This window comes from Sebastes umbrosus, chromosome 24 (assembly GCF_015220745.1).
Source record: "Sebastes umbrosus isolate fSebUmb1 chromosome 24, fSebUmb1.pri, whole genome shotgun sequence".
NCBI lineage: Eukaryota > Metazoa > Chordata > Actinopteri > Perciformes > Sebastidae > Sebastes > Sebastes umbrosus.
This window is the reverse complement of record NC_051292.1, coordinates 9,891,474-9,914,258: the sequence shown is the minus strand read 5'-3', so window position 1 is coordinate 9,914,258 and position 22,785 is coordinate 9,891,474. Positions and strand designations below refer to the sequence as shown.

At 41.7% G+C, this 22,785-nt stretch overlaps 1 protein-coding gene across 4 annotated transcripts in view; it reads right to left on the bottom strand.

The window, feature by feature from the left end:
* Positions 1-12,932: 12,932 nt before the first annotated feature.
* LOC119483886 (DNA-binding protein SATB2-like) overlaps positions 12,933-22,785 on the bottom strand; it is a 29,736-nt gene continuing 19,883 nt past the window's right edge. For 2 of the 4 annotated variants that reach the window (XM_037762359.1, XM_037762360.1), the window contains exons 8-14: positions 20,631-20,681; positions 19,890-20,410; positions 19,593-19,805; positions 19,416-19,463; positions 18,546-18,698; positions 17,089-17,280; positions 12,933-15,613 (exon numbers count right to left, since the gene is read on the bottom strand). In XM_037762359.1, the coding sequence (XP_037618287.1) occupies positions 14,996-15,613; positions 17,089-17,280; positions 18,546-18,698; positions 19,416-19,463; positions 19,593-19,805; positions 19,890-20,410; positions 20,631-20,681 (1,796 nt within the window). In that variant the 3' untranslated portion in view covers positions 12,933-14,995. The remainder of the gene's footprint in view (positions 15,614-17,088; positions 17,281-18,545; positions 18,699-19,415; positions 19,464-19,592; positions 19,806-19,889; positions 20,411-20,630; positions 20,682-22,785) is intronic. The other 2 variants (XM_037762362.1, XM_037762361.1) reach the window with 2 other exon arrangements.

The following is a 22,785-nucleotide window of genomic DNA, read 5'->3' as shown; positions in this document are numbered from 1 at the left end:
ACTGTTTTTCCCCCTCGTCCATTTATTCATCTGTTATTCTAAATGGCCTTGGGTTTGCTGGGGGAGGTGGCGGGGTAAGATGTGATGGTTCAACAAAAGAGCTCGTATGAACTGAGATAAAATCACTTTGTAGTCTGGCGGAGCACGGCAAAGTCGGCCGTTTTCTTACATTAGAGGCAGCCGGGCAAAAGAAAACACACGCTCATAAACACACACCTTCATGTCTGCGAATACTCAGGTGACTACGGGGCTCAGACCTCCCTCTTTGTGCTCCGTTTTGTTTATGTTACAATCATAGGACTTCCCTGGCAAATATGATCAACTTCGACATGTGGCTTTGAGTGTGAATGTGTGTATATGCAATCATGTGTGTGTGTGTCTTTTTGCATGTGAGTGTGTTTAGGTTATCAGAGGAGGGAGACTTTTCCTAGAGACTGTGTTTCTTGTCAACTTTTGTTTATCAAGACAAAACAAAGATCATATGTCGCCTGCGTAGCATCCAGGCTTCATATCCAACTTATTCCCACCAGTATTCATACCATGCTGCACAGGGGAAAGTACATTTTAACTTGCACTATGGACCAGATGACCCACCTAACGCCAGTTATGTTAAGTTTTTTTTAAGAAATAGCCTACAGATATGGAATACTCTGATAAGTTATGTCTGTCCAGATGTCATTTTGGAAATATTGTTTTCAATTATCCTGTATTTTGGTTTTATTTATGGATCAAAACTGACTGCAATACTCTAATGTTTCAGGAGGTAAGAATAAAATTAAACTGTTGTTTACCACTAATTCAGTTCAGTTTCTTACTCTTTCTTTTTCATACAGTAATAGTTCAACATTTTGGGAAAAAAGTTTATTCGCGTTCTAGCAAAAGTGCCCTTTTGGATACCCCTGATAGATAAAACATGATAAAGTGTCCTCTAGTATGCCCTTCCAGTGGAGAAAACAAGATAAAGTGCCCTTTATGATGCCCTTCCAGTGGAGAAAACAAGATAAAGTGCCCTTTATGGTGCCCTTCTAGTGGAGAAAACAAGATAAAGTGCCCTTTATGGTGCCCTTCCAGTAGAGAAAACAAGATAAAGTGCCTCCTTGGATGCCCTTATGTTAGATAAAACATGATAAAGTTCCCTCTAAGGTGCCCTTCCAGTGAAGAAAACAAGACAGCTGTTATGGATTCTGTATATGTTTATTACAGCTTCTCATGCAACCCTTCATAATAAGAGTCTAGTTGAGTCGGTGCATTTCTGTCCAGTTCCATATGTTTTTTCTTTCCTTTAGTGACACATTGCTCTCTATCTTTATGTATGGTACATATGGCAATCTGCTATGTTCTCAGCGCCTGATAGATGGCAGTGTAGTATGGCTGAGATATGATGCCTTTTGAGGGTTTATGTCTGTATGGAACAAGGTAAAAAAGCTGCACTACGGGCCAGAATGTGGTTTCACTTCACAGGTTTAAGAGAGTGAAGAGGTGATATATAATAGGTCTTTTCACAGCAGACATTTTGACTCGTCATAGAAGGAAAAGCACGTTTTACTAATAAAATAAAGCTGAGACTAAAACACACGTATTGATTGACGCCATGAAAGAAACGCATTGTATCATATCAACATAACTACAGCTACATATTGTCCCTACTCCGGCTTTCTCCAGCGGTTGTTTGCTCTTTTGTGAAAATGCCTCACCACAATGGTGTCGCATTCCACAGCGACACCCGATGATTTCTCTAAATGTAGACATATTATTTAGGGTTTTATATGCTGGGGCCCTGGCTATAGTTAGTGGGTGTGCACACACTGACCTACAATAAAGTAAACACACTCAACTGGGCTCTCGCCAGCGCACTAAAAGTGAAGCCAAGTCTCTTTGCTGTTTCTTTTTACCTCCTTTAATTCCTTTATTGGATGTAGCAGGTACAAAATTGTGATTATTATAATTCTGGGAGAGGAAACCCACCCATGCAGTCACCCAGCTGGAGCTCATTTTATAGTATCTGTGAGCTCCCACTACAATACTCATTGGAATATTTCATGTTGGAGCCTGACTGTAATGGTTATTTTCAGGGGTGTGGCATTACATGATGTGCTGTAAAACTATAGAAAAGGTTATAAGTCTTCCCTTTATCTACTGTCTATGGCCTCGAATCAGGCCTAAAAGTCATTTGGGATCAAAAGCAGGGGATTTGCCAATTGTAGCTGCACTTATTTACTGGTTTCTGCTCCATGTGACATTGTGAATAAAACATGGTTCACGGGGGAGAGTGACAGAGACCGAGGGGATGACAAGTCGAGTCATTCTGCTATCATTTCGGATGCGGGATCATGAATTATTTGGCAGCGAGATAACACTAATTTTGCATTAGATTCACGGCCCAGTGCACCTGCAGATTTCCAACACACACACACACACATTTGTTGCCCTCCTGACACCCTGTTGTTTGTGAATGTAGGTCAGAAATGTGTGTGTGTGTTTACTGTATGTGGCAGAAAAACGGACGCCCAGTGTGCTACGGAGGTCTCCTGACACGACTACAAATACGAATCCCCACACACACACACACACGCACGTAATCCAGCGGTAGGTCAGTTTAATATTTCATTTGGCTGATGGACGGCGTCTGCTGCTCCGTGAGCCAAACATCATTACAACACACTAAGTGACTTAACTCTAATTAGAGCTGAAAATCACATTAAAGCTGCTCGGTGATACAGGAAGTAGCTCACCTTTTTCCCCCATCGCTGGTTTGGGGTTCTTTTTGAAACGCATGCGGATATAAATACAGTATTAAACACGCAACTATAACTGAAAATTAATTACAAATTAAAAAGAACAAGTAGCACAGAGGAAGTTAAAGGTATTGGGCAAACCAAATTAAGATATCACCTTATTTTTATGAAGATTTATAACCATTCAAATCTTAATTTTAACTCATTTGATGGTACTTTTGTCTTATTATTTGACACTGACGCGACACAGAAATAAAACGAAACCATAGCACATTTTGCCGGTAATCCTGTGCATCCTTTGTGTTTCTATGTGTGTGTTTATGTGTATAATTTATGAATGATGAGGGAGTAAACAGCTTCCACTTTAGTAACACGCTTTTGCACTTTGAATACATGCGCGTGTGCAGTTCTGGTGTGGACGAATTAACAGCCTGTTTATATGTATTCTGTTTCTTTGTTTCCTTTTCTTTTGTTTGTCTGTGGGCGGTATTAGAGGAAAGGTCAAGGGTCATCAACATTATAATGTGTTGAGTTTGGACATTTTATGCACCGCCATCAAGAGTATGGAGCCCCAAAGATACCTACAGTACATAGATCATAGATTGTAGTTTGTGGACTGCTGTTTTGAAGCCTCAAGTGCGGCAATTTGACCGTCGCCATCATGTATTTTTGCAACCGGAAGTGACAACCGAACACTGAATAAGACATTTTAGGCGCCCAAAATGTTACGATTAACTTTCATTAACTGAAAACACACAGTGAAAGGGTGAAAAACAAAGATAACTCCCAGACCGGAAAACGCGACCTGTCAATCACAAGGTAGCCACGTCTTAAAGCATCCCCTGCTTTATGGTCTATTTGACTCTAAATGGGACCATCATTTACTAAATGAACATCATGATGTATTGAAGAAGACTTGAAACTACCGATTGAGACCATAAACTCATGTTTACAATGTTTACTGAGGTAATAAATCAAGTGACAAGTAGGCTCATTTTCTCATAGACAATCAGACTTCTGTTTGCAACCAGAGGAGTCGCCCCCTGCTGGCTGTTAGAAAGAATGCAAGTTTAAGGCACTTCCTCTTTGGCTTCAATTTTCGCCCACTGATATAGATGTGTCGTCACATCGCCCGCAAGAACCATTACAGCAAACACAAAACAATAACCGCCGTTTTACTACTCATCTGCAACATCAACAACAGCTATTTTAACAAAGGGAAACAATGGAAAGTGCCTGTGGCGACCCGCAGGCATACAGCGAGCCCCTGATAAGCATTTAGGGGGGAGATTTCATTCAGAAGGAGGTGGAATGAGCAGTGGAAAACAGAAAGGTGTAGCAGAGGATATTGCTTTGGAGAATTGGAGATGTACAAGGACCAAAAATCTTGCAGCAGAGCAAACCACAAAGCAACAAATTGGTGCGAGGCCCTGGATGTAATTTTGGGGCAGTGAGTAGCTTGTTTTTCTGAAGACAATGGAAATCCAAAAGAAAAACTGTCCCATGAGTATACAGGTCAGGGGTTGTTAACTTCCAGAAATGGAAATCTATCATTTTCATTCTCAGTAAAGGTCCTCCCTGATCCGTGTGATAAAGGGCTGCATATAAAAGTAAATACGTGAATTTCAAATTAAAGGAGACATCTTTTCTTCTTCTAAAACTTGCTACCATGCGATCCATCTTGGATTGCTACTTTAAGCATCCTTGTTGGAAACATGAACTTTTCAAAACCCACCAACCACCACGTTCACCCCCCCCTTATCCGTTCCCCTGCACAGCACCATGCTTCACCCATGGCGGGAGTCAGAGATGTCCTTGTTTTCTCCTCCCTCCATCCCTCCATCCCTCCATCCCTCGCTGTGTTTGCGCTGAACAGATGCCAGCGCTGGGTAAAGTCCTCTCCAGAGGGGCTGCCAGCAGCATATTGGTTTATAATTAATGAAATTAGGGCCGCTGTCTGCCGAGGAGGCTTCGGTCCCAGCGTAGGATAGACTGCTGCCTGCCAGGAAGACAGACGACTGGAGAGATCGAAGAGGACAGACACAGAGAGACAGATGTAGGTGGATCGTTGTCGATCCACTGTGAGGCCGTGATGGTTTTTACTCTACACGTTCAGGATCTTCATCTCCTTCATCAGTTTGTCTTCTTTTTAAAGTGGGATCTGCTTCAGTCGGCGGCGCTGGCTGCTTTAAAGGGACAGTTCACCTCAAAATCAAAAATACACATTTGTCCTCTTACATGCAGTGCTATTTATAAAGCTAGATTGTTTTGGTGTGAGTTGCAGAGTGTTGGAGATATCGGCTGTAGAGATGTCTGCCTTCTCTCCAGTATAATGGAACTAGATGGCACTCAGCTTGTGGCTAAATGAGACTACTAAACGTCATCACGACGACTCGTCCGGCAATATCCTAACGTTAACACGCTAACACAACATCTGTGTATTATCTTGAGTAATGGGGTCATGATTTCTGGAAAGAGACATTGCTGTTGAGTTTTTGAAATGTGGCTTTTTGGCGCTTTGAGCACCACAAGCCGGACGCCATCTAGTAACATTAGACATCTCTACGGTCGATATCTCTAACACTCTGCAACTCACACCAAAACAATCTAGATTGATAGACTACAGGTTAAGAGGGAAAATATGTGTTTTTGATTTTGGGGTGAACTGTCCCTTTAATACTTAAATATATACTCCCTAGTTTACTTTTAGCACCCAATAGCAACCACAAATTTCAACAACTTTTAAATCAATTGGTTCCAGTGGATTCTGTTCCGACAGTGCTGACCTTTGAGGGAACGAAGCGCCAGAGAGTCCAAAGTTGGTTATAAGAGATGGAAAAGTCGACAAAAAGTCTCGTCCCAGACAAACATACAGTGGAAATAATCAAGATGAGCACTCGCAACCAGTTAATGCCACTTCAATGCTATACATGCCTCCGCAGATAGGAGACCCCCTTTAACCCTGACCCCGACATGGAGAAATAACCGCTGGGCACGGGAGAGGAACTCATTTTCAAACTTCAAGATGTTGCTTAACCACATGCAAAGTATAAAATGTTCCACCTGTGCTTGAAAAAAATGTGTATTTTTTTAATGCAAACACCTCCTTTAATCCAGTCATATGCAAACCTTTAGTACTAAATAAGTAGCAGCATAACAACACACGAGTCCCCAATGGAGTACTATATAAGATAAAATTGTTATGCTATGCAAATATAGATGCATATCAAATATTGATACTTGAATTAATAATTTGGTAAGTTTTGAATTAAATATTTAACATTGTTTTTGTGCCAATTACTTACATTCATCGGCCCGACCCCGCTGTAAAAAATAATGTCCAACCTGAGCAGAGAGGATGTGAGAATAAAAGAGTGCAGTCACAGCTCAGCCACAGGCCTTCTTCACAACAGACATGTTGACTTGTCACAGGAGGGAAAGCACAGGTGTCGCTAATAACATTAACGATGGTTTTGTTCTATTCAAGTGTCCCAGTAAGACATGAGAGCGTGACAGTGAGCCAGCGTGCACAATACCAGGAGCCTGAAACTGAAGCAGCTTAATGGAACTCGCTCATTTCATTATTTACACCTACTGTGACATGTCAAAATGTCTACTGTGAAAAAGGCCCTTTGTGTTTGTACTCCACAAATAAAGTTACAGAGGTGTGTGTGAGCTTCTGAAAGAATAATGCAAGTCCAGTTTTGATCCATGTGGATGGTGGTGCGTTAATGGTCATGACACACACACACACACATATTCATGCCCACTAACCTTATTTTAGTCACTTGCGAGTTCTCCTCCCGGAGTTAATCCAGTTAGAGCTGCTCAATCCAGCAGCAGCCGTTAATGCTCTCCTGCTGTGCCCCGAAGCAGCCGAAACCTCCAATCCACCTGAATGTGACACGATACTGCGGCCACACCAGACAGCATCACACACTCGTTTGACCTTTACCGTGATGTTTTTGTTCTACAAAGTTAAGTCTCCATGAAGCTTGCTGTGGATACTCTTCGTGGATGAATCTGAATGTTTTTTGTCAGAAATCTACTTGCCCAAAGTAAATTTTTACTTGCCCCTATTGTTTTATTTGTTATCGAAATATAACAAAGACCAAAGTTAATTGTCGTGTTTAATCTTTATTTAAGTAGCCTAAACTAAATCACCCACATCCTCTAATGCCACCCAACTAATCCCTGTTTCCATGATAATTGAAATGCTCGCTTACACTTCAGCTCATATACTTGGTTGTGGCTAGAAGGTAACACGCAAATTGCGAAACTCTCACGAGATGTTTAAGGGTAGGCATTGACCTTGAATAGTTAAGGTTAGGATAGGTTGTCGGGCAAATTTTTCGCAATTTGTGGGTTACATTCTAGACACAACTCATAAACTTTGTCTTTACCCGCTGACATTTTCGCACGAAGACTTATAGTGCAGCATTTCAGATGCTCATATGAGGACAGCTCTCCACAGATCATTATTTTTGGTTGGTCTCACCTTTTTGGTTTGCCAGCTCTTCAAATTCCACCTCTGCAAATCTCCACCAAACTTGCAAACCAATCTGTCGCTGATAAATATTTCAAAAGTGAGCAAACGTGGGGCTTGCTGACATGCAGAAGATTCAGTAAATGTGCGGACTTCCTCTGTTTTCCTGACCTGACTTTCAGGCATCATGTTGATAATGCAGCTTGTTTGTCTCAAAACTCCACTGTTATGACATTTGTGTTCGATCACATTATAAACCGGCAGTGTGGCTGGCTGGCAATGCCGAACCACTAATTGTTGTAATTGTTAGCAGGCTGCAAGTATGGGCTGCCTGCTCTGAACATTGTGTGTGTGTTTGCATATATGATGTTGCTCATGAGTGTGTGTGTGGCTTCATTGAATATAATATACACCTCCGCTGTGTGTGCATGCATGCGTGTGTGTGTGTGTATACGTATTGATTTGTGTACATGGTCCGTGTGTGTGATTACTACTCTGAAGACCTCCTCTCTCTGTTTACATCCCGGTTAAGCTTCAAACACTCATGGTTAGATATCGGATAGACATAGGAGAGGGAGGAAGGGAGAAAGAAATAATGAAAGAAGGAGGAGGAAAGAAGAGAGTGAGAAGAGAACATTTGCTTTCTTGCAGAGTTAGATGAGGAGAAGACTGATACCACTCCGTCGTTACGTTAAAGGTGCTCTATACGATATCCAGAACATTAATATAGCAGCAAACAGCTATCGTCTATGTAAAGATATAGAGGAGTAATGTCTACCTGAGCAGAGAATGAAGTCACTCTCCCTTTGTGTGTTGTAATCTGAGTTTTTCCGTGCTTTGGGTCGTCAAAGGTCGTCAAAGGTAACAAAATCTGCCTAACAGCACCTCTACGGTCTTGTCGTCACCATGAGGTAGCCAGGAAACCAACAGACTCCAGGAAGTCACTGATCTTGGCCAAGAAATAGATCGGCACATAAGTGTCCCAGGTCCCAAGTTGATGATCTATCTAATTGTCTGCATGGAAAATTTGAAAATTAGTCTTTGTAATTTATGTGAACTAACCCCTTTCTCATCATTATCATTTCATACCCTCAGTTTCTTATGTGTAATTAGATGGTCTAGGAAGAATGTCCATGACTTGACAACAGTGTCATTGACAGAGTGGAAACAACTGTGATCGACTGGTGTGCAAGCCTGCACCCTTCAGCAATGGTGACTCAAAGTAAACTTGAAAACGAATCCAAACATACTTCTGTTCCGTCTTGTGCGAGGGAGACGGGGCGCCAGTCGACAAGCGGTACAGAGCGCTGCTGCCGTGCCGACGGGGCCCATGGCGGCACCGTGGAGGAACAGCCGGTGTTAATCCAACCCGGTGACGGTTCAGCAGGCTGCAGTGGGAACCAGTGGAGGAGGGAAGGAGCGTGAAATCCCCGACACCTGGTGGCTCTTTCTGCACAAGAAGTCTGCAGCTGGTGTCGAGAGCCCACAGCCACCCGGCCAGCTGCGCTTCCTCGACGGCTCTACTGGCTCGCGCTGAGGTTACACTGAGGCCTGCTTCCAGAGTTAAAGAGTTCACCTGTGGTCCAGTCACTTATCCACCTTCTATGTTATGGATATGATGCATTTGGTTTGATCTCTGACTCTGTTGATGACTCAACTAAGTATTTGCAGAACATTTCAAAACAAATGAACTCAAATTAAAATGAGAAATAACAGAAATTTCAGTGGTGGTGTTGAGTCTAAAAATGTTGTTACCTAACTGGACTTTTTCCATAAATCACTGCCAGTGAATTGATTCTGTGTTGGGTTTCTTTTGAAAGTCACCATTGGTGGATATGGTGTGAAATCCAGGGAGGTGAAGCGAACTCACTGTGCAATGACACAATTATTTACAAAGCGTGAATTAAGCCACTGCTGCCTTACATAATCACACAATTAATAGCTCATTGACTCTCACTTTAAGCTCGTCAGTATAGGCTGCTGCTGTGGTCAAAGCTCAGGGAGTCGTACATACTAATCACTTTAGTTTTAACACTATTTCATACATGAGATTTCAGTTTTTACTTGGTTATGGCATTCTGCCATAATTAAATATTAAGATGACCAATGTTAATCTTGTGTGTGAATTTATTTTCTTTCTTTCTTTATTTATTTTAATATATTTCTTTATTATTATTATGATTTTTTTCTTCTTTACCATAATCCTTTTTATTTTTAAATTTTCATATTAGGTATCTATTTATTTTATTATTTTTTCCCTCCTCTCTTGTTTTTGAATACTTTGTTTTTCAATTTAGCGTTATTATCTCTTATTATATGTAAATGTTTTTTTATTTGTTATGGTTTAGGTTGTAGTAATTTTTCAATAATTTAATTAATTTAAATTAAATTAAATTAAATTATATTTCTTTATTATTATTATTATTATTACTATTATTATATATCTTTTTAAAATTATATATATATTTATTATTTTAATGTTTTATGTTTCTGTTTATTTATTTTATTACCATAATATTTCTCCTCCCTTGTTTTTGAATACTTACTTATGATACTTTGTTTTTTATGGTTTACGTTGTTGTAGTCATTTTTCTTATGAAAATAATAAAAAGCATAATTTAAAAAAAGAAAACCAATGTTGACCTCCTTTTTCTGCTCTGTAAGAATATTACACTGATCCCTGCATTGGTACTAAATGTTGGCTTTGGATGTAAATCTTAGTAGTTTTTCATAAAGAGACGGCTGACATTATTAGCCTCGTCTACGGTCACAAGCAGCTGAATTAAGGTTCTACAGGACGTCAACATGGGGCCCAGGACGCTGCCCTGTGGGACTCCCCCTGACGATTTCAAAGAGAAGTTGAGAATAAAATGAAAAGTTTCTCTCATGATTTCAGACTTAATAAAACATCCATCAGCTATAGAGAAACAAACCACATGCATCAATGAGCAACCCAAAAATAATTTGCCCATTCTTCAAAAAACAGACTGAACTCTCTAATTTAGCTTTAAATTTACAAGCTGCCAAGTTTTTTTTATATATTAACAACAAATATAACTTTTTACGACTTGAAATAAATGGAACACTAAATTATCAGATTCCAGACTTCTACAAGCCGTATTAGTTTTTAATTGTTTTTCATTTTCCTCTTAAAGGGATTTGCTTTGAAATGTCTTTTTGTGGGCGTAAAAATGTTACAGGCTCAATGTAACGCGATTAAGAGGGGCACATCAAAACCTGCTGGGCGGCCACTAATGCGCCAGAGCCGCCATAATTAAATGTTTGTTTTTTAAAGGAGATGTGATGTGGTCGTTTTCCGACTCGTTTCATCTTTGGGTGTTTGAGGGGTGTTTTCGCCATCTGTGTGTGTGTCATGGACCAAGAGTTGCGTGTTGAGTGTTTTTTGGTTAATAACAGCTAAATGTCTAGTATTTCATAGGTTTAATCTTCACTCAGCCGCTTACATTTCACTCTCTACTTTCATTTCTGAGTCACGGGAATGATGTTATAGTGGCATCGCTGAGTTTTACAACAGATAAGTCAAGCAATCAGAAAAAACAGACGAGTTCTGTAAGCACTTGAGTTCAGCCTAAACCACTTCATAGTATGTATTAGAGGTATTCTAATCTTGCATTGCATTATAGAACCAGTATGGAAGGTCCTTTGCACCCTGTTATTAAGTTGTGTAACAGAACAGTCGCATCCCCAGGTATTAGCAATAAAGCTGGAGACTATAATGTCTAAAACTACAAAATAAAACCCAGAATTTTCTTTCTTTTTGATACTAAAAATGCTTAGGTTGCCCTTTCTGCTACACGCACACCCACAACTTCCTCTAATGAGGTTGCAATGCCTCAATGTACCCTTCTTGTTGCATACATGGCATTGCAATGCGCACACACACACACACACACACACACACACACACACACACAAAACATCACACACAGAGCCACGTGTTGGCTTCACTGACTACCGTGTGTTGTGTTCAATGGCGTGTAAAGTGCTGCCGCTGCGAGTATTAGCCTGTTTATCAGAGTGTGTATTAACGTGCTGCAGCGCAGGGGCTGGAGGGGCAGAGTGTGTGTGTGTGTGTGTGTGTGTGTGTGTGAGCGTGCTAGCAGGGGATCACAGGTGTGTTTGCGAGCTCCACAGAGAGCCCCCCCCATAACCCCTACACCCCTCCACCCTGAGCATCCTGGGTAATATCAGCGCACCAAGCACCTGCGTCCCTATCCCACAACACACACACATACACACACACACCTCTAATGGCCCTGTATCAGCCTGCCATACGGCTCTAATAGCCAGCTGTGTGAGCAGAAGTCCAGTGGAGCGTTACCAACACTCACTGATGCAGTTGTAATATTAGATGTGAGTTAACTGTGATGAACACACTAAAAAAAAAAAAGGACATTTTGTGCTGATTTTCTTAAACTAAACTAGTTTTTAGTGACACACGGCTCATACATTTATCTTCCTAAGATGGATAGTCCGTGTCCTGGTCCCCCACCGGTATCCTCATGTAAAATTCAGTTACTTTTCCATGACTTTCCATAACAAAGAGCAACTGTTTCTCATCCTGGTTTCCACTCCAGTTGGGCTGAAAATCATCTAATGTAATGTGAAATACAAAACAATTAAGTTCTCTGCTGTTGTTATTGGGAGGAAAATCCATAAAAGTCCTCTGGGCTCTCAAACTCAAGTATGAAAAGTGTTACTACCTGCAAATTTTCAGCTGTAAAATGTAAATTCCAGGACACGTGGCTCACCAAAGACATTTACAAAGATGTTAAAGATGATGATGATGATGCAGAGCCTGCAGAAAATCAATAAAGTTCACGCCTTGGGATGCGTGTCTCAAACTTTGCTGTGTCGGTCCCCTTGAATTTGAAGGAATTGGGCCTGGAAAGTCCTTGAAAAGCCTGATACCACAGTTAATTCATTCTCTAAGTATTCACTTAAAGTAACGGAGTAGAGGATGACAGATGGAGACATTTGTTAGCGTGACAGTTGCTAAATTGTTTCAAATTGTTATCAGGTGTCCTGGCAAGTAAAGTAGCTGCATGAAGCTGCTCGGAGTTAGCTACGACTCGTAAATTAATTTAGTTTTCTAATGAGTCCCAGAGCCAAGACGAGAAATCTGCACACTCATACTGTATATGATGAGGTACTGGATTAAATAGATCGTACTAGCATCATGAATAGGTATATAGAGAGCAACAGGAGGTTGCATTTGTCCTCCGTCATGAGAGTCCAGGACGTGTCGACCACATCCAGCTTCACCTTTATCCCCATGGCAACCGCCAACCTGCACCGACCCCTGAGGACCACGTCCACTCACACAGTGTCATTCATCGTCTGTGTCTTTTTGTCTCATTCAATGCTGCTGTATAGGAGAATTAAACACACCCACCCTTCTAATTGCATTGTACACTTTGTATTTTGCATTTTTACAGCCGCTGCTTTTACGTTCATACGTCTGGTGCATTTTGACAGCTGTTCTTTTTATAAAGTTTGTGGGTAGAGTTGAGGTATGTGAGTGGAATGACGGCTTTTTCTCGCCTACTTTTACATGATAAGCCTTTTTTTATATCTGCACATCTTAAATCCTTAGTATGACTGCATTACATGTGGGTTTGTACTTATGGGATGCATTTGCATGGTCCGTGTCAGAGGTTTTCAAAAGGCAAAACTTCCCACACAGAGGATACTTTGGAAAAGTTTTATCAGATTTTCACATCCTGTCCACAAACAGAATGAAAGAACAACTTTAAAAACATCGAACGTGGAACGAATCAGGAAAAAACGCTCCATCCGGGACAGAGATGATTGTCAAACTGAAAATTTTTCATACCCTGTTCCTTTTGTGGCACAAATGACACCAAGCAGTGGCAGTGACAGTGGTTGCATCCCACAAATATGATGACCATATGAGTCAGTTTAGCAGGTGGATTGTCAAACATTTACATCATAATGTACATAAAACGTCCACTAGAAAAACGGCTCCGTGTTGGTCTGTTTAGAAATAAACTTATTCGTCCTCTTTTTGTCACATTTACAAAAGACTTATAGTCATATCAAAGGAAATGATAGCAAAAACTATAATTACAACAGTAATACTCAGGTTTTTTAGTAAATATAAAGTTAGTAATAAATATGAATGGGAGGGTAGTGTGGAGCTGATTACTGTCAGTAAAGGCTGGAGTTTCACATGGAGCTCAGCTGATGAAGGGACCTCCGAAAGCATATTTATAGATTTAAAAAAAAAAAGGAATCACACAGAATGTAAAATGGCTTGGGTGGAGGTTCTAGTGTTATTGCCCTGCTGAACGCCCGTCTTATGAGGTACCACTGCCCAAACGTCAGTACGGTTTATTCTCGGACCAAATAAGATTACATCTCACCCAACAAGAAGACGAGCCGATGCTCATCTGACCAGAAAAATCACTTTTACTAAACAGCTTTAGTGGGATGAGTTTGTAAGGTTGGCAGTAGATTTCTGGGCAATTCCTGTTTATTTTATGGCATCAACACCTACAGTAAAACCTGCCTCACCCTACATTAAGAGCAAAACTCTTTTGAGTATCGAACACTTCAAAATATACTTAACAAAAACGTACATAAATTAGAGCTGCATCGATAAGTTGTCAGCTATTAAATTCATCTTTTCAATTCATCTGTTTGAGTAGTTTTTTAAGTCTAAATTCTCTGATTTCCAGCTTCTTAAATGTGAATATTTTCTGGTTTCTTTACTCCTCTGTGACAGTAAACTGAATATCTTTGAGTTGTGGACAAAACAAGACATTTGAGGACGTCATCTTGGGATTTGGGAAACACTGATTGACATTTTTCAACATTTTATAGACCGAACAACTAATTGATTAATCGGGAAAATAACCGACAGATTAATCGAACAATGAAATAATCATTAGTTGCAGCCCTGACATAAATAAGCAACCCATTGTTGGCTTAAAAGGTGGCTGAAGATTCAAATCTTCTCAAACCACTCCTGCAACAGTATCCACTTCTCCTCTCTCCATGCAGATAATCAGTATCCATTCGTCTAAATATTGCTGTTTGACATGATTTCAAACTACACCAAGTACATAAAAAAGTTTTTTCCTGAGGCATTTATTAGTTTCTGACTCTAAAAAAGTGGGAAAAACACTAAAATTCCCCCCAAACTACTGTATCCCTTTAACCAAATCACTCACATTTAAGCTATTTTATGTGATCTTCTTTTAATAAATAATGTAGTAACTATATAATACTGTTTCACTTCCATTCACTGAGCCTCAAACTGTTTGGAACTCCACTTCACACTTCGAAAACCTTTACTTTATAGCCAAATACACAGCTGCTTCCTTGTTGCAAAGAAGTGGATTGTGCTGCAGGAGTAGTTTAAGGCCTATAGTCACCTTTCAAGCCGACAGAGTTCACTTTAAAGAACGGGTAACCCAACTGACAAGGTGATGATCTAAAGCAGTTTGAAATGCGTTCCCATCCTCACCAACTGGGTGAAACTGAATATTTAGGAGGAAATATGTTTTTGTTTTTTTACAGGCAGCATCAACCGAAAAATACTGAACGTAGCGGTAGTACCGTCGGATCCCTTTTCAGTCAAACTTACTTAAGTATTTGTCCACAGTTCTTCAGATATTAACGAGCTCTGATCGTCAGCTCTAGTAAAGGGGGATGTGTTTATTCACAGGTTGTCTGTGTGTGGGCTTCACAGTTTCCTTTTTGCTTCTATCCAATGTTTTGTCTGCTGTTATCTCTGCTGCTCTGCAGAGTGGGGGCTGTCCAGGCTGCTGTAGGGGGACAGCGAGGACGTCGCCGGTCCCGAGGCTTTCCCGTCATCCCCTTCTTCCTTCTCCATCTCCACATCTTCTCCTCCCTCCGTTCTGAACGCCTCCACCGATCCTCTCCCGTCCTCGCTCGACTCCTCCGACACAGACAAGCCCTCCTCCCCTCGACTCTCCGCCGCCGTGCAGACGCCCCCCTCGCTGGGACTCGAGCTCTCCCGGTCGTCCTCCCCTGGGATGGGCTCCCTGACCTGGTTGTGGTGCTTGACGTTGTAGCGCTGGTTCTGGAAGAACTTGACGATGGTGTGCTTGGGTAGGTCCAGCTGGGCCGACAGGGTGTGGATGGCCTCCTGGTCCGGGTAGAGCCCTACGTCGCCGATGAAGCTCTGCAAGGTCCCCAGAGCCTCGAGGGAAATCCGCGTCCGTGAGCGGGCCTTCTTCGGTCCTCCGCCTCCGAGGCCGGGGCTCATCCCGCGCTGGGGTCCGTCTTCTGAGCCGTGCAGGACCAGCAACGGGAGGGGCTGAGGGTCCTCGTGGATCGGAGACGGAGTGGTCAGAGGTGGCAGAGGCTGTCTGTGGAGGACCTGGCAAGAAAGGAAAATGAAATTTTAAATTTTTGTATGTGTAAAGATGTTACTGAAAGCATATTAAAGATGATCAATGAGCGTTGACCTTGATTTACAAAAAAAATCCGATCAAAATCTGAACTTTTTCTTGAGCTTTCAACTGAATCTTGTGAATCTGAAGCTGGTAAGTGAACTTTGAATTGTCATCCATCATTACCAGACTGTGTGAAGTACTGGTGGTATTTAAGTGCTGCGTTTCTCAGTCGTATACCACAGTCCTGATAAACTGTTGCTTCCCGTCTCTTCGCCTCCTCCCTTGCTGTCTTTTGCTTTCTTTTTTTTGTCTTACTTTGTAAAACACACTGCAGGAGGCTGGGGGAAACTAACAGTCTCTTTGGTGACGGTCTTGTTTGTCAGATTTGTAGTGATGTTTCAAAAAACGCATGTGGCAACGGCCGACTCGATGCATAACAAACTAAACGATCACTCGGGGCCACCGCGGGGACCTCAAATGAGTAGAAAAAAAGTCATTATATGTGTGTACTTGTTGTACTAATTAAAGAAGTAGAAAATGTAGAAAACACATGTTGAAAGTTTCAACCATGTTATGTGATTTTCTCTCTTCTGAACATCTGCACATAGAGGCATCAGTATTAAATTGAGACTGTTTCATAACCAGTTAAAAGTTCCTTGTAGTAACTTTAAGGGTTCAAGACAACAAGTGGATGTATTGCAGTTTTATCTTGATGTGTAATTATAATATAGACACTCTCCACTACCACAGTAACAAGTGAACCGCTGCGCTCCTCTTTCAGTGCCCCGTCTGCAGAGTCATTAAGAGAAGCGTAGTACAAGCGGAAGTGTCAGTGACCGGCAACATGCACGTTAAACTTCCCAAATTCATCACACAAACAACCCCGCTACTAGAGCTTATTAACAGGGTGGGGTGGCCAGCACACCCAAACACAGGAATCCAGCGCCATAAATCTGTGGTCCATCAAAATTAAAGGACCTAAATAAAGATAATGGCAATTCCTTTTTCTCTGCTTCAATAATTACAGGGAATGTTCTGAATAATATTGAGGTTGAGGGCCAGACTGCAGAGCTTTTTGGTTTTCGGGGGCGAGAGGGTGGGATGGAGGAGTGTTTAGCAGGAAATGTGTGGGCCGGTCATTTACCACTTCTATTTTCAAAATGACTTATGGGACACGGCTATGACAAAGAGGAGGCGCTGCAGAGAGAGGAGCAGGTGGTGGGGAGCAGACAGACGGAGGGAGACAGAGGGAACTTTTCAAGGAGTCACATTTTCTCACTCGTAAACCACTTTGATTTGTGTTGTTTGCTCGCACATGTGGTCGTGTATTTTTAAAATTTACAAAAATTTTCTCTTTTTTAATCTTCAAAATAACCACAAATGATGTGAATAATGTGGGACAAAAAGCAAACTTCCTGTTAAGATTAAAGCAGCCCCCGGCTACTGTACATGTCTGTACCTGCTGGTCTGGGATGTGCAGGACGGTGTGGAGCCTCTCGCTGTGCTGCTGCCTCGACTCCTCCTCGTAGACCTGATCCCTATCGGCCTGCGTTAACGCCAGGAACCTCCTGATGGTGCACAGGTTCTCCCACAGCGTGCGGTTCTCGGGGCTCGGGCTCTCTTTCCACCTGAGCAGCTCGCACAGCCAGCCCTGGAGGAGATTTAGGTGTTCAATATATGATGATTTAAATGACTGAACTCTTTTAGTAAAAGTCCTTGTGGCAGATTCTTGTTTGTTTCTTTGTCCTGTAAGCGAGTGGGTGTTTGAAAAAGCTCAGGCTTGACTTGACGCATGTGATTGTTTGTTTGTTCTGTGTATGTTTGGAGCAGACTGCCAGGCTCTGTGTGTGTGGCTGTGGCTTTCCGTCACTCTGCTGCGTTCGCTGCTGACAATATGTTCTTCTAAAATCAGCAAACTTGTTGGACTGAACGCTCACATATCTAATTCAGCACATTTGTTTGGCTTTGTGGATACAGTCTCGCTCCTTTTTGGTTTGAAAATCCTTCTTGTTTGCCAAGTTTTAAAGCTAATCTTTAAACTGATTGGAGTCACAATAGTTGACTTTTTTGACGTATATTCGAATTCTAAAATAAACATACTATTTATTGTGTTATAGGAGTTGTTATCTGAGAGGAGAAAGCAAAAAAAGCAGAAGGAAAACGTCTGAGGGGAGCAGAGAGAGTCTGCAAGTGTGTGTGTGTGTGTGTGTGTGTGTGAAGATTAGATTATCTCTGCTAGGCTGACCCAGGATCTGCCACCAGCTGTTGTTTATGCGCAGCCTTCAGCCTGGAAATTAATGGTAATAATGCGATCATCCCTCCGTCATCTTGTCTATCTTTTCCTCCGTCTTGCATCCTTCTGTTCCTTCCTTCTCTGCTGGGTTTCTCCTCGCTCAATTTCAGCCCATTTACTGCTTTCAGACTGTTTAAGCATCTCTCAGCGTCTCTACACACACTCGCTCTCAAACACCTCTCTGACTGTGTTTGGTAATATAAATGAGTCACATGAAGTTTGTAAAAAAGTAAAGGCGTTTTAAACTGGTTTTGAAAGCCATCCTCTTCCTCGCCAGACTCTGCTTTTGATCTGGCCCCTCCATCACCCGCATTGTTTATCTGAGGATGGAGACATGATGGTACGCCACCGCGGGTAATCAGATCCCACACACACACACACACAGTCACACACCTACGTGTTACACCCTCATCATCAACTCGGATCTGTGTACGTGGATGTGTTACAGGACGTTCATGTGTGTAAACTCATTCTTATCAACGAGAGAGAAACATTTTACCTCCTTTCTGAATGCAAGTTTGTGGTGTTTTTCTTGCAGCTCATTTATGTAGTTATGGTGATGTGATAAAAATCAAGGATTGCATCTTTAAGCACAACAAAAAAAATGTTTCTTTGGGACTGACCTGACTTTTATTGGCAGCCACCTTGGCGAACAGAGCCTGGGAGACCTTCGCCCTCTTCATCTCCTGTTGGATCTCGTCGTAGATGCCCGACGAGATGTTCACCAGCGACTCCAACTTCAGCGGCAGCTCTGCGGCGGACATGCTGCACTTTGTCTGCACAGAGCAGCACACAGATGCTCGGATGAACGTTTTTAAAAAAAGAGGATCATTTACTTTTCCCATTTGCATAAGTAGCCACTTGTTCACTGTTTATTCACAGTCAAGAAATACAATATATATACAATATACAATATAATAACAAACAAAAGAGTAATAGTGTCTGAAAAGGAGTAGGTAGAAGTAAAACTTATATTTCTCTACCCCTTTCTCACTTCTCCTCTAATAACTCATATATCATAGAATGATAATATAATATAATATATAAACTCACCCCACAGACTGAAATACACATTCTCTTCTTTGTTGTACGAACACAATGCTTTTTAAAATTCAATTTTCCCCTTAAATTATAACCCATAAAACATTTTTTAAATATTGCCCGGAAGAGAATTATGTCTTGCTTTGAACATAATTATTGCGGTTTTAAATTTGACCAAATCCATGAATTTCAATGCATGTGACTTTAAAAACAGTGTGTTCCCTATATATCCCACATTATTTACTATCCTGATTGCTCTCTTTTGTAGTATGCATAATGGTTGTAAGTTGCTTTTATAAGTGTTTCCCCAAACGTCCACACAGTAATTCAGATATAAGTGAAGAATACAGAATGTGCAGTGATTTATGGTCCAGTATGGGTCTTGTTTTGCCTCAAACTGCTCTTTGCCAGCTTTGTTCTTACATAATTTACATACATTACATAACACTTACATAATTTAAAGCTGGTTCAGTTGCTGGTAACGAGTGGATGTTTGTGATCTGCAGCCAAATTAAGAAAAAGACTGACATTATCACTGAACTTTACATTTGAGGTCCTAAACAGTCAACACAGTTACATCACATACAGTCATATATTCTGTGTCTGTGTGTGTGTGTGTGTGTGTGTACCTGTGGGGGTCTGTGTGTGTTGCTGTTGGAGATGTGGTTGGTGGCGAGGTTGTGGTTGGAGTTGGTGCTCCTCTCTCTTTCCTCCTGGTAGATGCGGTCTCGCTCGCCCTCCGGCAGGATGAGGAAGTTCTGCATGGCCTTCAGGTTGACCAGCAGCGACTGGGAGGCCGAGCGAGGGTCCTCCTCCTTACGCAGGATCTCTGACAGCAGCCCCTGCAGCCACAGAAAGTGAAACGTTAACGTGAAAGTTCTGGCATCATCTCTGCTGAACAGTAAGAGTGTTTTATTTCAGCTCACCTGTGTGCGGTTAAAAGCCACGCGGGCGAACACGGCCTGAGAGATGCTCGCCCTCTTCAGCTCGTTCCTGACTTGCTGGTAAATGCCGGCGGAGACGTCGGCCCCGGAGCAGTTGAGGCCCGGCTCGCCCGCCGCCCCGGAGCCCTTGCAGAGCCGCGAGATGGGCGGGTGGTGGAGGAACTGCTGGTTGACTCCCTGCGGGTGCTGGTGCGCGAGCAGGCGGCTCACGCAGAGCTGCTGGTTGATGAGGTGGGCCATGGCGAGCTGCTGACGGACGAGCTGAGGGGAGAGCTGCGGGGACAGGAGCCCGCCGTGGCTCAGGAGAGGGGGACCCTGGGGACGCAGCGGTGCACCCGGGTGGTGCTGGGTGCCGGGGTGAGGCAGACAGTGGGGCTGGTTGTCTCCGAGGCCGCTCTTGATGGACAGAGCTCCGGGGCTGCCCAGGGTGCCCAGATGGTTCGGGGACGGTAAGTGAGAGGGGGGACGCTGGCTGAGGACGCTCAGGTCCAAGTCCCTCTCCACTGTGTCAACACACGCACACAAGTTTGTGTTAATATACTTCAGAAGATCATTTGTTACCTAAACATCAACATGCTGAATCTAACCTTTAATACTAAAGCATCACTCTGTCATTTGATGCCATGATGGTGCATGCTCATGCAGATTGACCTTTAACCTTTTAACCCTGCTAAAGTCCACCAATTTATGTCACTAGAAACTCATCAGAAAAGATGAACATACCTTTAATATCTGATTTGTCCTGTGCTGACCACATCTTCTCTATGTATTCACCTGAGGGGGGAAATCAGAGCAGTAAGTATGTTTGGTTACACACCAGGGTTATCATAGGAAAATAAAACTGAAACTAAATAACAACATCCTTTTAGAAAAACTAAAACTAAACAGAGACTATATTGTCTGAAAATAAATTAAAAAAAAATTAAAAATAAAAATGAGCGTAAATTAATTTCAGTTTCAGTTTTTTAGTTATAATATATCACAACTGAAATAAGGAGACAGCATGAATTTTTCCGACAACTCTCAAGACGTTGAACCACAGAAACTGAACAGACTTGACGTTCCAGCAGTGCGAAGATGAAACATTGTACATTATTGCTGTTACACAGTTCTCCACCCTTGTGTTTTGTATGTATAAGTAGCTACATACTTCGGAGACATTATACCTGACCCTCACAAAAACAAACTAAAACTACATTTATAAAAACTAAAACTGAACTTTTCTAAAAACAGAAACTAAACTAAAACTAACAAACACACTCCGAAAACTCACTAAAACTAAACTTAAATGAAATCTAAAATAAAACACCCACACATGTATTTTAAAGTGAAACAACAAACATCAATCTGTGCTCACACCACTGGCATAATAATATTTCTGTGTGCTTGCTATAAACGACACTATTTTTAATTAAAAATGTCACGTTTTCATATTATCTCTACAGTCTCTAGTCCGGGCCTATTTAATAATAATTTCTTCCAATAAGACTAATTTATTCCTGTTCATCAACATCCCCACTCACGTGATTAACGCTGATACAGTCTGTTAAAAGCAATATCAATGTGTTTTTATTTAAATAACCTGCTAACATTCTAAGTTTATGGGTGTTTACGTTGTTAGATTATTAGAAGATCATCATTTTATCAGCAGGATAATTAGAACATTCATTAGTTATGTTATGTTAAGCACTTTAGGAGAGTCAAACTGAATAAAAAAAAGATGTTAAATGCAACATTGCGTTTATTGTTTTCACATTTAAATTCCAAGTTGTTTACAAGAAGTGTATCCAAAGGCTAATTGTGAAGGGATAGCAGATGAACGTCGGTCATTTATGATGTAAAAACCGAGATAAGGCCGTGGAGTTTACAGAAAAATTACAACTGCGCTGTAAAAAAACTTTTTTTTTTACAGCACAATTTGGCCGATTTGTTCAGAGGATGATCTCATAACCAGGAAAACTCAAGTCTCTATTTTCACTTACTGTCTCTCCAGATAAGATCAAATAAGTGAAGAGTGTTTCCTCTTCATCACTGCATTGCACTTTTTCTATTCTGCTGCATTTTAAACGGGCCTCTCTCTGCTCCTCTCCACATAAATCTGCTTCCTATTATGCTTCTGCTGGGTTTGGTTGAGAGTCACATTTTAGGTTATTAGGGGAATAAAAGTTGGAGTGAGGTTTGGCAGGGCTTCAGGTTTTTACCTTCCCAGTGTGTGTGTGTGTGTGTAATAAGTGTAAGAAGAGCTCTTATTCTGGGTTTTTGGTGGCGTGTGTGTGTGTCGGGGGGGTTGCTGCTGTTTTCCATTAGGAGTTAAGAGCATTTAGTTTTGTCATGTGTATTAAGGGTGACATTAATGCAGACCATGTGTGACAGTTCCTTCCTACTGAGAGCTGTCAGTGACAGACGTCTCATGCGGCAGATTAGACACATACGCGCGGGGGGTGGACAGAAGAATGGAGAAACTTCATTAAAAAGCATCACACTTAAAAGCGACTAAATCGCTAAAACAAAAGGCGGCGAGGCAGGTGAGTTATATCGAGTGGAGTTGTGATTAGCGGTGAGTGTCAGCTTTAAAAAAGAGCTCTGACAGCGGCTCCACGGTTCAGGACTTTTCAAAAGCAACATGAGGCGCATAAAGTGTAAACAGCTGAACAGGGCTGATGGTTTGAGGAGAGTTGGTCACTTAAAACTTTTTTTTAACAAGGTGGGAGAATTTAACAGGGAAACACGTGCCAATAAACTGCATCAGCTCACAGACACTTAACAGGGGAGTTACTGAACAATGCGGAGCTGCAACACCTGCGACAGACTGCGATTACATGCACACAAACAACCACATTACTGTGAATAATTGTGTTTACGTGCGCCACGGTGATTT